General features: G+C 38.7%; 1 protein-coding gene across 2 annotated transcripts in view; it reads left to right on the forward strand.

The window, feature by feature from the left end:
- The first annotated feature begins 3,299 nt into the window (after window positions 1-3,299).
- The window catches only part of lrriq1 (leucine-rich repeats and IQ motif containing 1), a 46,892-nt gene continuing 35,884 nt past the window's right edge, over window positions 3,300-14,307 (forward strand). Inside the window, exons 1-11 of one of the 2 annotated variants that reach the window (XM_037768656.1) lie at window positions 3,300-3,449; window positions 3,531-3,593; window positions 5,395-5,491; window positions 5,766-5,848; window positions 5,933-6,047; window positions 7,526-7,677; window positions 8,180-8,254; window positions 8,604-10,433; window positions 11,315-11,467; window positions 11,673-11,823; window positions 12,287-12,480. In XM_037768656.1, the coding sequence (XP_037624584.1) occupies window positions 3,444-3,449; window positions 3,531-3,593; window positions 5,395-5,491; window positions 5,766-5,848; window positions 5,933-6,047; window positions 7,526-7,677; window positions 8,180-8,254; window positions 8,604-10,433; window positions 11,315-11,467; window positions 11,673-11,823; window positions 12,287-12,480 (2,919 nt within the window). In that variant the 5' untranslated portion in view covers window positions 3,300-3,443. Of the gene's footprint in view, window positions 3,594-5,394; window positions 5,492-5,765; window positions 5,849-5,932; window positions 6,048-7,525; window positions 7,678-8,179; window positions 8,255-8,603; window positions 10,434-11,314; window positions 11,468-11,672; window positions 11,824-12,286; window positions 12,481-14,307 lie in introns of both variants that reach the window. The other variant, XM_037768655.1, reaches the window with a different exon arrangement.

Below are 14,307 nucleotides of genomic sequence, written 5' to 3' on the forward strand. Positions count from 1 at the left end.
GAGTCTCCCCTTTACAGACATGTTCACTTTATGATAATCACATGCAGTTTTTTGAATGCAATATAAATGTGATATTTTCTAAAATGGTGTATTTGAATATTTCTGCATACTGGGGTCTTGGAATTGCATAATTTGTGTATGACTGTAAAGCTGAGACTCTTCTGGATCCAATGAGACTAATTGTATTCATGTGTGATGCTGTTAGTCCCCATAGTAGCAATTTCATTATAGTGACACCACTTTTTTAAACTTGACCTCACTGTACAAAATGACCTGTGGTGACCTCTAGGATAATCACAGCCTCATGAAACTTTACAGCCACAAACTAGAGACCTGGAGCATTTAGAGGATAGATGGCTTTCCTAGCTAGATTGACAATAAGGGGGTTTCTGAGCAGTTTACACAACAGAAGTGCTCGCCATCCAATCGCCTAAAAATGCAATTCTTGCAGAAATTTCCAAATGTCAGTACCAAATCACAGCATGGCTTTTTTCTATGGTGTTCCTCAAGGTCTTGGTGTCTTAATTTGATATTTTGGAGGGATTATTGATCACTTTTATCAATTCTCTAGTGGTAAAATATGGTTAAATTTAGCACCAAATCTGTAACAAATGGTATCAACCCAAAAATTGCTGCAACAACTTATGAGACATAATAGAGCATGGGAATGACCATCATATACTTATATCATAATGTTCTAAAACCTTATACACTTTTACAATTGAGCTGTATCTCAAATTAATCTTCGGGTTCCCAGCTTTCAGATGATGTACGCCTCCTCTATGTGACATCTGCTGTTGACCTGGTATCTCCCCCTAAAGACCCTCCCTAAAAAAGACAAAAACAGGTCTATTGTGGGTCTCAGAGGTTAATGTGGTAAATCATTAAGCCAGGTCTAACCATGAGACAAATTAATTTCAAAAGCACAATTTAGTAATTCATATCATGCATTGTTGGTATTTCATGATTGATAAATCTGTGACTTGCTACCTGTGCATTTAAAATGGACAATAAGAGAAAGTTAAAGGGTAGTTTAGGGTGATTTTTACCCTCCAATCCCTTCTTTCGTCAAAGCCCCCCGATGGAAATGATAGGCCCAATGGCTGCCAAGATAATGGCTACAGACGAGTAACAGAAAACCCTTGACAGTGTAAACACGAGGCTGCTATCCAAACCGCTGCTGCGTTTGGGCCGGAGCCGCCATTGACTGGCGTAATCTGCTGTATAAATCTGCAGCTTGGCCCTGTCTGGCTGCTGTCTGGGTTCCGTGCACTTGGACAAAAGCGACGGACACCTTGCCCACTGACAAAGGGCCTGGCCCTAATCGGAGTGGACAAGGCTTGCTGATGGAGCCTTTTTGAGCAATTGAACTTGGTCAATGAATCTTAGAGGACCTAATGAAACATAAGGGACAGGCAGTTTGACTCCAACAGCGGGGGCAGCACCAAAGTGTCCTGTTTCTGCCCGTCAGCCTCAGAACTGAAGTTGTGCTCTGACCCATGGTGACCTTTATGAAAGCATGTCTGTACCGGACCTGAGAAGATACTGATGGTGTTGACCCTGTGGGCCACACAAGTGTTGTAGATGTGGTGCCTTTCATTGTCGTTGTGGAATTCAGTGTTGGCCTTTGAAGGAAAAACGAGTCTGATCTGGCGCCATTCTGTTGTTTTGTTTTGGTCACGAGAAAGGAGAACAGGCCGTAGTGTGTCTCCGGAGCAAACAGTTTGGGATGGAGGACGTGCTGTTCTTCTTTGAAACTTTGAGGAAGGAGACTGGGTTCCTTTTAGAAAGCCCTCGGGAATGTGTATGGGAAAACCTGTGTGGGCCACTGGAATCTCCTCAAAGAAAGGAGTAGAGCACGAGTGCAGCGACTTCACCACGGGAGAGAGGAACTGGTCTTTGTGATCAGAAATGCCGTGGAAAAAGTGTGCATTGTTCACAGCCCAACACATTTTTGTTCTTCTGGTCCTGTGATTCACCTACAAGGTCTTATGCTCACTGACCCCGCCTAGCTGGCTGCCCAAAATGCCCACACAGGTCCATGACACTACATTTCATTTACGCCAAGCAGTGCTGCGACCAAACAGCTTTGCTGTTCTCAGATTGCTTATGGCGGCAAAGTGTAACACTAGTTTGCAAGTGTGGAAAGTTATAACACATTTGCAGGTGAGTAATGACACTGAATCTTTTAATTTGTAAAGATCTGACTATGATAAATTGGTCAATAAAGGATGGTTACCTGAAAACTATAGTGCTTAAGTATTTCCCTTTGGCTTTTTTGTCAAATTAACAATGAACAGACAACAAAACAGAAAACAATACAACAATATTGACTTTAGAATATAATATAAATGGAAAATATTAGTATAGCAGAGGTCTCTAGAGACTATCTCCATGGAGGGAGCTGCATCTGATCTCTCTGAAGTTTATAATGATGAACAACAATTGTGGAAGGTCATATTGGACATTGATTGTAAAATACCTAGGCTACCTTCCCCAGAATCTTGAGGCATACTCCCGAAGAAACATAAACAGTCCATGTTTCCTTTATTTATTACTCTATTGGATAGACGGCTTGAGCTATACTCTCACTAAGCTATGTTTTTTTATGTTATTTAATTTTTTTTCTTTTTATTGTCTTTTTTCTTAATCTTGTGTAAGTATCTTTGTTGGTATGTAAGTAAAATATGTTTCCTTTTTTGTTGTTGAGAAGGTCAGTAAAAGTTCAAGTATAAATAAATAAATAAATAAATAAATAAATAATATAAATTATGATAAAAAAAGCCAAATTATTATTATTATATATAAGTAAAGATATAATTGAAGTGACATCATGCTTTTACACTTTATGTGCTATTATACTGAAACCCAACTCTATATTAATTCCCTGAAATTAATGATATCCAAATATGCCAAAGATCTCTATATATTAATTGAAATGTATCTGGCCCTATAACTAACAATTGCTTTATCTTTTTTAATTATTATTATTATTATTATTATTATTATTATTATTTTTAACTTTGTTTTATTTATGTCATGTTTTTTTAATGATTTATTCTGTTTATTTTTTTATTTTTACTGTCTGTGTAAATGTATTATGTCTACTATGATATCTGCTCAGTTTTGAGGATGATAACTGTTATTTTAATGATTCACTTATTTTTTGTGAATAGTAATACTAAAAAAAGGAGTGGAAAAAAATGTTTTTTCCCTTTGCCATTTTCGCTTTGCCTTTTGTACGGTTTGTCCCTCGCGAGTTCACGTAGTAACCACAGCGCTGTTTCCATGGAGACTGAAGTACCTCCAGACGCGGATGGACCTTCTCAGCTTGATCCAGCTGCTAGAAAACATGTTAAATTAAACAGCATGTTATTCAGATAAACAGCAAGTATGGTTGTTATCGATAATTATAGACACTTGAGATAACTTTCTGACGACAAATGGTGGTAAATATATATACTAGTTAGACGTGTTAAATGGATTCTGATGAGGTGTTTGACACAATAATGTTTGAGCTAAATAACCAGGTGATCTCTGATCCTGATGAGAGTCCAGAGGAGCAGGAGAGGTTTACACTTCACGAGGAGACGGTGAGTTCATCTCCTGCTGAGGCCATAACAACTGAAAGATGATTTGCTCGGCTAAACCCAGCCAACATTTGTCTGTGGGGCCCATGTGGGTAGGAAATGGGCTGAAAAATGGGCCCTATATGGGATTATCCACAGGTTCCATAATGACCCAATGTCAATTGCCCACATGGATTCCATGCAGGATTACAATGGGTGTTATGTGGGCCCCAACTGGGCAACATACCCAAGACCCATCTTGGTCCCAGCTTTAAGTTCTGTGTGGGAACTACATGGGGACTCCATGGGCTGAAATATGGGTTGTAAGTGGGTTTGTCCACAGTTTCTATGTTGGCCCCATGCACTAATTTCCCAGTAGTGACCCAACTAGGACCCACACAGGTAGCCCACTTGGGGAGCCCATTTGGGACCAACTTAGTTGACCAAAGTGGGCCCCATTTGTGTTGCCCATTCTGAGCCCATGCACTAATTTCCCATTAGTGCCCCAACTAGGACCCACATGGGGGACCAACTTAGTTGATCCAAGTGGGCCCCAGATAAGATGCCCATTTTGGGCCCATACCCACGTGGTACCCAGGTACCCCCAGCATAACCCATGTGGGGCCCACATAACCATGTTGGCTGGGAATAACACTTGTTAATTGGACAGGTGATTTGACAGCAAGCTAAATGTAGCTAGTAGCTTGCAGCTGGCTTACTGTAGCACGTGCTATCAACTTGTATGTGCTAGCTTGAGAGGTGGGTTTTTAGCATTTCTTTTAATAATGACACTAAATGATGAAGGCACTTTCAAATGACAAGGTAGTAGCCTACTAAATGTTAACCATTATTCTGGTTTTCTTTTTACAAAATTAACCAAAACACTGACAACAAAGAGGATCTTAGGTAGATAATAATGAGAATAAATATGAAACAAAAATTAAATCACACCCTTTAAGCGGGTAAAGGCTATTGTGTATGTTTTATGTATTTAATTATGTTTTTATGTTCAAGTATTTATTTTCCACCTGGCTGCAACACATCCCCTTTTTCCCTGAATTTGAGTTGCTTACTTCTGCCCTGGCAAAAAAAAATATATTTACATGGGTAAATATTATTATTCCAAATACAATTAATGTGGTCAACTAACTATAGTAAACTTAAATATAAGAGTGTAGGTTGTACACTATGGGTATGAATGCAATTACTGTTGTACAATTTAGAGATCTTTGTTCTGTTAACTTGCATAGATAATGGGTGGATTATGGACAATTTGGGAGTATTCTCTGCCCTTCCAACTGACCTACTGCTAGTCTTAACACTGTACAGTGGTGGAGGAAGCATTCAGATCATTTACTCAAGAAAAAGTACCGATACGACAATGTAAAAATACTCTCCTACCAGTGGAAGTCCTGCATTTACATTCTTACTTAAGTAAAAGTACAAAAGTATCATTAGCAAAATGTACTTAAATTATCAAAAGTAAAAGTACTCGTTCTGCAGAAAAATGGCAATATTACTATACAGTATATTACATTATGGTTTGTAAATACATTCATCAATGTGTTTTCTAGCAGTATTTTAACTTAAACATCTACTTTATATACAGTTTAGTGCAGTCGTTCCCAACCTACTGTAGGGGTCAGGCAGACAGATTTCTTGTAAGAGATCACAAGCATTGCTTCACTTTGCCTCCACGAGCTTAGTAAAAACACATGTTTGGATATTTTGGTAGATACAGGACTAAACATGAACCTTATCTGAACATTAAACTGTACCTTTTGTGATGAGACCAAACTAATATAAACCAACTTTCTGACAACAGGACTCAGATGATATTCCCCCATCTCTGCTCAGCTACTTTGAAACCTCAAAAAGCAGAGCAGCAGTTTGTGAGAAGCTCATCCTTGAGGATCTTGAAGGTATGACAACTTGGTAAATAGCATGCACATAATGCAACATCATGCTTCTTGAGGCACTACTTCTCTGTGGTGAACAAATGCATTGAATTAAATCTCGTGTTTTGGAAATGGCTGCTAAATTACTACCGTATTCTAACCTGGTACTTGGTACTAATTCTATCAGTTAACTATTCTGTATTTCTAAATATTTACAATAAACAGACCTCCAAATGATGCCAATGGCTGAGCATGTTTCTCATGATGATAGATGTGTTTTCTTTGAATTGCATCTCAGATTTCACTGCGTCACATGACACTGAGGACATGATGAGCTTGCCGTTTGAACTCGATAAGGACATGATGAAGCTGAGCGAGCAGGTAAATGTCTCAAGTTTCTTACGGTATGACACATCCAAAATAGTTGTGGCAAACTGTTCTAAAGTTATGCTTTGCCTGATACAGGTCATTAGTCATACAGAAAACGAGGAGAACAACACTTCCAGTGACACCCGCCTCTTTCCTGCACCCACAGAAGCACTTTTCACTCACAATGTGTCAGTGTGTCCCAACAATGAAGGTACAGTACATGTTTAGAAAAATGAAATGAAAATGCTTGAGCAGTGCTGCGTAAACCCCACAGGGTGACGCAAGTCTCAAATTTAAAAGGACATCTACTGAAATTTTTGTAAACTGAAAAAATGTCCACTGCTTTATTTAAGACACACTAGATGGTGATAAAAGTCATCTTTAAATGATCTTTTTCATGTGTTTATTTCCCAGGTAAAAGCGTCATATTTTGGACAACACTTGTGAATAAAAAGTGTGATTCATGAAGAACATTATTGTTTTGGTACTTAGGTACTTATGTCTGACTGACGGCACAATAAATTCAGAATCAAAATCCAGTTTATTGCCAAGTAGCTTTTCACATACAAGGAATTAGCTTTGATGATAAAAGCAAGTGTTGCAAAAGTCACGAAATATAAAATAGAAGACAATTATAATAAAAATATGAAAAGAACTAGAAAAAAGATATACAATATATCTGAATTAAAATGAAAGAGTTATGTAATTTTAGAATTGGTAGTTTTGTGCAGAAATGTGCAAAATTGTCCAAGGAGTGTGCAAAGAAATAGAGTCCCAAAGAGGTGCGTTAATGTAACACATATAGACAGATGTGTAGACGTTAATGTAACATGCGGTGTCTATGGGAGGGGATAAGAGTCCATGTCGGTGGAGGTCCTGGGCCTTGTTGATGAGGCCAGTTGCAAATATGAACAAACATGACATCTTATGTTTAATACTGTAGTTAACTGCTGATGCTAAATTACATCTCTTTCCTCTCTGTTCTTTTCTCATTGCACTGTTGAGGCCTTGCTGAAGGTCTGATAATGTACTAAAAGGTCTGTGGTGATGTGACAGTTGCCCACAAGAGGTCACTGTCTTCCTTTTTTTGTTCTCATCCTGTCAGTGGTTAAAACTTTGATGATGATGAAGCTTTTTGGCAACATGTTTGACATAAACATCTATAGTGTTAAAGCTGATGGAAATGCTCTAGTTAAAATTCTAAATTCAACATATTGAAAGACTGCTACACCACCACTCTAGTTTTGACAAAAGTTGGAAGACTAACTTACAGTATAAACCTGCCCCAGTGCTTCCCCAATCATTCATGTGAGATGATATACTGTATTTACTTCTTTACGCATTATTTTTTGAGGCAGTTTGTTTTCAGAATCAGAATAAGATTCATTGCAAAGTAGGTCATTCGCTTACAAGGAACTTTCCTTCGTGTTTGTTGTGTACAATAAACATTAAGAGGAAATAAAAATACAGGCAAAGTACTGCAAAAGTCAAGAACATAAATATAGAATAGAAGAATTACAATAAAAATATGAAAAAGATACTATAAAAATAAAATACTATAACAAAAATGTACAATATAACTGTACACTGTACAATATATATATATACTGTATTCACCGCATAGTGCATGGTTCTCCTCCTTGCTTGCAGAACTACTAATAAAACCTTACATTTTTGTACTTGTCACAGATGAATATATGGAGAGTGAGAAGCATTTAGCATTGGAATACGAGGCAGAGCGAGAGAGACGACACTGTGAGGAGATGAAGAAGGAAGAGCAAAAGAGACAAATAGAAAGAGACTTCCAGAAGGAGCTGAAGAAGATAATAGAGGCAGAGAAGGTGAGTCACTCCTTTACTTCCTTTACTCAACATGATTACTTGTCATGATAAGTCTGACGATAGTAGATGCAGGTTTTGGTAAGTATTTCAGGTGGGTGAATTTGTAACCCTCCACTGTGTAGGGATTTGTCTCATACATCTTACTGAAAAAGAGATTAATAGAACCTTCATATATGTCTAACAATATATGTATTAATTAGGGAAACAGACAACCTAAGGAAACTACTGCCTTGCTCAAGTGCTCTTCAGAAGGACACTGCCCACTTGCTTTTTCAAAAAATATCATGCTAAAGTGGGAGAGGGTATCCAAAGGAACAAATTCATCCTGGAATTTAAGTAAAGACAACGAGATAGATTGATAAAAAGATAGCAAGATGTCAGCCAGTTGCTTGTGCGTAGAAAGTTATAAAAGATAAAATCCAGAATTTAAAAAGTAAAAAAATGTCATAATGTATACCGTTATCGTGTTTTTTTAAAATGTATTATTGCTCTCTGTGTCCAGCTCCATCAGAAGGAACTTGAGTTGATGGGGAAGAGAGCTCAGGAAAAACTTGAACAGGAGTTGCTGCTTCAGCAGGTATGACTGAATCACCAGATGTTCCACCTGCAGAGACACCACCACAATAAGTTAATTAAGTACCGGGACAAAGTCAATAATCTAAATTCATCATTATTTCAACAATCGTGAGAGTGTGTGGAAAAACAAGCTCTTTAGGGGGATGTTTGACTTTTCAAATCAGAGATTCGCTGACCTCAAATACCAGATTATAATAATCTACACTGAGAGGTCATAGTTCCATATTCCTCTTTAGGCTTTGGGCTGTTTGCAATGTACGTGTTGATTGTTTTATGTACTTGTGATTAAATGTTTCTAATGAAATGGAGCAACTTGTTTCGTTCTAACTCGGACTTTCTTTACCAATTAGGAAATCATCAGCAATTTACAGAGACGAGTGGAGGAAGAGAGGAGGATGAGGGAGGAGGAGCAGAAGAGGATGAAGGATGAGGAGGACAAGAGGAAAGGGGAAGAGGTAGAGAGGAAAAGAATGGAGGAAGAGTCGAGGAGGAAGAAAGAGGAAGAGAAAAAAATAGAAGAGATGAAACTTAAAAAAGAAGAGGAGAGGAAACGCGAGGAAGAGGAAAAGAGGAGAAGGGAGAGAGAAGAAAAGAGGAAGAGAGAAGAGGAAAGAAAGAAGCTGGAGGATGAGATGAGAATAATGAAGGAGGAAGAGTCGAGGAGGAAGAAAGAGGAAGAGAAAAAAATAGAAGAGATGAAACTTAAAAAAGAAGAGGAGAGGAAACGCGAGGAAGAGGAAAAGAGGAGAAGGGAGAGGGAGGAAAAGAGGAAGAGAGAAGAGGAAAGAAAGAAGCTGGAGGATGAGATGAGAATAATGAAGGAGGAAGAAGAGAGGAAAAAGAAAGAAGAGGAAGAGAGGATAAAGAAGGAAGAGGAAGAGAAGAGGAAAAGGGAGGAGGAAAGAAAAAAGATAGAAGAGGCAAGGAAGAAGATCGAGAAGGAGAAGAGAACAATGGAGGAAGAAATGAGCCGGAAGAAGGAGGAGGAAAGAAAAAAGAGGGAAGAGGAAACTATGAGAAGAGAGGAAGAGGTGAGAATAATTAAGGAGGTTGAGGAGAGAAAGAAGCAGGAGGAAGTGAGGAAAAAGAAAGAAGAGGAGGAGGCTCTGCATGAAGAGATGAGGAAGAGGGATGAAAAAGAACATGTAAATGTAAATGAAGAAATAAAACTTAAGAGGAAAAAGAAGGAAGAAAATGATAAGAAAAGGAAGAAGGAGGAGGCAAGGAAGAAGGAGAAGGAAAGAACCACTATGAAGGAGGTAAAGGAAGTGGTAAGAAAAAAGGAAACGAAAGAAGAACCAATACTCATCGAAGAGGATGAAAAGAGGAAAAGGGAAGATGACAGGAAACCAAAAGAGGAAGAACGGAGGAGGAGGCAGAAGGAAGAGATGAGACAAGAGTATGAAGAGGGTTACAAAATAATAGAGGAAGAAATAAAGCTCAAGGATGATGAGGAGGATTGTAAAAGGTTTGATATGGACAATAGAAGGATGGAGCATGAGAGCAAAACAAAAGATAAAGAGAAGAAGCAGGAGGATGAGGAGGCTGAGAAAAGGCTAGCGAAGGAGATAAGAAAAAGGGAGGAGGAGAGAAATAATATAGGGGCAGAGAGGGAGCTGAAGGAGGAAGAGGTGGGAAAAAACAAGAAACAGGTTTACAAAAAAACAGAAGAAGAAATAAGACTCAAAGAAAAGGAGGAGAGCAAAAAGAGAGTGGTGCACGACAGGGAAGAAGAGGGAAGAAGAGCAAATGAGCTACAAAAGAACAGAGAAACTAACCACACGAATATAGAACTAGACAACAGCACCACCTGGACTTCACACAGTGAGTCTACAACCAGTCCCACCAGTACTGAAACCATTCCACAACAACATGACCCAGAAGAGAACATCAGTCAGACCTCCATTGATAAAACTGTGGGCTGTGAAAATCAAGCAGCAGGGCTTTCCACCGTGTCTGTTATTTTACCTGTGTGCCTCCCAGAGCGCACAGAGAAGAAGAGGCTGGCATGGATGAAGGACTGCGTCCCCTGGTCCAAACTGTCCCTCCAGAACAGGAGGAAGCAGAAAGGATCCGTCCGGAGTCGGAGAGGGCTGAGAGGGGCTGCTGAGGCCGGCAGTCTGCCACCTCTCTGCCCAGACGCTCTGCTTCAGTCCACGGGCTGGAAATCCCTGCAAGAGGTGAGATTTGTACAAATGCTCAGCCGTGGTACACATTCATGAAGGATGAAGATGTTTGAACACTGATATGTAAATCTGAGGGAATGAAACCAGGCGGCAACCTCCGGGTCTGAAAAGTGAAGCCAATGCTGAAGTGCCTTAAACTTGTATTATTTCTAACAGCCAGCAGGGGGCAACTCCTCTGGTTGCAAAAAGAAGTGTGACTGTATAGAAGTCTATGAGAAAATGAGCCTACTTCTCACTTGATTTATTACCTCAGTAAACATTGTAAACATGAGTTCATGGTCTCATTTGCTAGTTTCAAGTCTTCTTCAATACAGCATGATGTTCATTTAGTAAATTATGGTCCCATTTAGAGTCAAATAGACCATAAAGCAGGGGATGTTTTAGAGCGTGGCTACCTTGTAATTTACAGGTCGCTACCAAAGGCGTGGACTGGTCTGGGAGTTGTCCGGGTTTTTCGTCTTAGAACTTAACCCTTTCACAGTGTGTTTTCAGTTCATGAAAGATAATTATAACATTTCGGTCGCCTAAAAATGTCTTATTCTCTACTTCTTATATACAGCCTATGTTTGAAACTCATCCATTTGGGTTAGTAGACGTTCACCCACTGGAGCTATCTAATAGTATGTAAATCATGAGATATGTTATGACTTTGCAGTAAAACAACAATGTTTTTAATACTGTATTTGCAAGGAAAATAATATTGCATTAAACATCTATTACTGATTTCACTTATATGTTAAAGAGGATGCTCCGTATTAGCAGTAAACCATTTCTGATTAACCCATATTTTGATATAATAATGACATATTCCTGTGCCATGTCACACATGCTAACCAAGACCTCTGAACCCTGGAGTATCTTCTCCTCTCTTCCAGGTGACCACAGTGACCCTGGAGGACTTACCTGGCTGTAGCTTATCTACTCTCGCTCAGTGTACTCAACTTCGGTCCCTCACCCTCAGACGCTGTGGCCTCAAATCCCTGGAAGGCATCAACCAGCTACCACAGCTCTGCTACATCGATGCACAGGTGGATATTCAGTCAATATATAATTACTTTACTGTTTTAATGCCACTTTTTTCAAAGTGATCCAAGATCTTTATTTACCTGTATTTTGTGCTGTTAATAATGCAGATCTTGGTTATTGTCAAGTTTTTATCTTTTTATTCTGAAAGTAAAAGTCAATATGGGCATATTTTGTTGTGTCCTAAGACGATCATTTGTTTTGTCACAGGAAAATAACATCTCATTTGTCGACTGTGAAAATATGAGTAGTTTACGGGTTCTTCGACTCGGCCACAACAAGCTGACGTCCATCCATGGTTTAGCTGGTGCTGAAAATGTGGACGTCCTAGACCTCTCACACAACTCCATCACACGCATCGGTGAGAACTGGCATATTCATTAAATACCTTATCAAACATTAAACTTTGATATTTAAATAACAGATTGTTGTCATTATAATGTGTGATTGTGTCACATCTGAGGTTTCCTGTTGTTTTGTTTGTAATACTCCACAAGAGGGCAGCATCTCTCTTCTTTTCATCCCTGGATGTCATTCACTTTACTACAATAAGCATTGAAAAGTGATTTATTTACTGAAGTCAACTGGAGCCCAGAGGCTAAAGCCATAAATAGATAAAAGGTTAAACCCATTGAATTATAAATTCAGCCACCGTAACATTTTGTTATGGCTCACCTCTAAAATTAATCTTATAGGAGGAGGCTTATGAACTATATGAAGTTCTTTAGACATGCTTATGCTTAGTGTACTGCTTATACGCAGACTCTCCCTGTGCTGTTTCCAGTCTGAACAAATGACTACTCATTTTCCTGTCTCATCCCCAGCTGGTCTGGAGTCTATGAAGAGACTGCAGAGGTTGTCGGTGGATCACAACCAGCTGATCAGCACCAAAGGACTGAGGGACGTTTACACTCTCCTGCACCTGAACTGCTCACACAACCACCTGGCAAGAGTGGAGGGTCTGGAGAACAGTGCTCTGCTCAACACACTGGACCTGAGAGCCAACAGCCTCACTGAGGTAAAACAAACACACATCTACTGCTGATCACTGGAAGCGCTGCTTCTGATGTCACTGTTCAGTGTTGCAGTTTTGTGAGATCAGTATAGAAACTGATTTGGATGTTTGAGGGGTATGAGGGATTTTCTTACTCAACAGGTTGTATTAAATTAGGCTCACATAATTCTGTTTTCATCTTGTAGGTATGCAAAACATTTGTATGTAGGGATTTTCCATGGAAAAGCAGCAAAAAAAAAAATATTTTGAAAAAACATTTTGTCCATGTGCAGGAAACAAAAGATGAAAAGGTTTTCTGAATATAACTAGATGTTTTTTTTTTTTTTTTCATTTTCTTATCAAGATGCAGAAACAAAAATTACCCATATTGATTTCATAATCACAAACCCAAATTAGGGACAGGGATAGGTATGTAAAGTTTGTCATAATGATAAAAAAAAAAAATGTGTTTTTCAAACCTTCAAATCAAAAGCTCAAAAGTGTTACAAATTACATATGAGCTGATTTATATAAAATCAACAACTCATGACAGGACGCCAATATTATCCCCGTGAAACAGATCATGGTTCAACAGGTTATTGTAACAAACGACGGGCTGCTGTTTGACAAAACACATTGCATCAAATTTTCCTGTGACTCTACATGTACAACTTAATGACATGGCCTCTTATGTAATTACCTCTTATTCACACAACATGATTTGACCAGCTCTCCGCAACCCTGAACAGGATTAGTTTTTTTTTAATGGATGGAGGAAATAAAGGAACATCACATTTTCCTTCAGTCCACCAGAATTACACCTTTGAACCAAAAAGGGATGTGGTGTAACAAGAAGGGATGGGACTCACAATGAGTTGATCATGGTGAGTTTCCATTATCGGGATAATCATGAATGTCCTCATACGAGTGACTTGAAAAAACTATCCAATTTGTCATCTTGGTAGAGAAGTGAAAAATACAGGAATTATCATGTGAGAAAGAACAAGATTCACATAATCTTGCTATTTAAAAAAAAAATGTATTTATGCAGGGGGACCTTATAATTATGTTATTTAAGATTTGTTTTTCACTAAAAACGAAAAAAAAGATGTGTCCTATCTTAATAAAATGTAAGGTAAAGTGATTCCAGTAAATGTTAGTGCCAAGAGTTTTATGCATATTTTGATAATTATAATAAAATCGCAATTATTTTGGGCAGCATAATCGTGACATGAAATTTGCATATCGTCCCATGCCTAGGAGATCTGAGAGTGATGATGCTTAGTGTAATATTGTACAAAAACAGGTCGATGGCACACTCCATTTCCCCACACAAGATACACTAACAGCAAATTTGCATGTTGAATTAAGATGAACTTTGACCTGAAAGTCTCAGAAACATCAGACTGAAGCATACACGTGCATTCTTGAATCACACAGGCTTCATTTGAACTAAAAGAGAGATGCAAGAGAGTCTGAACTGCACAGTACCAGGGCCCTGTCAATGGGGCACTAATTGATGTTATTAATTACATTACATTAGTTAAAATGTCTTCCATGAGAATGCTCTATAGTGAACAGTTGGAGAGAATGTCCAATTACTGAAGCTTATCTTCTGTCTTTGGGAGAGTTACTCACTGGTAATTGCTTGATGAGGCAAAGTCAAGAAAAAGAAAACATGCAAAATAAAGGTACATACAAGCAAAAGTAATTATAATGTATCTAACTTTAGTGTTTCCTGAGGCACCCCTTGTGGCTTGACTCGTGACTGACACTGATGACTGTAAACACAGCAGGACTAAAACAACTGACATTGATGGACGGGGTCATTAAGGCGTCGCTCGAACCAGC

The sequence above is a fragment of the Sebastes umbrosus genome, chromosome 4 (assembly GCF_015220745.1).
Source record: "Sebastes umbrosus isolate fSebUmb1 chromosome 4, fSebUmb1.pri, whole genome shotgun sequence".
In the NCBI taxonomy this organism is placed as follows: domain Eukaryota; kingdom Metazoa; phylum Chordata; class Actinopteri; order Perciformes; family Sebastidae; genus Sebastes; species Sebastes umbrosus.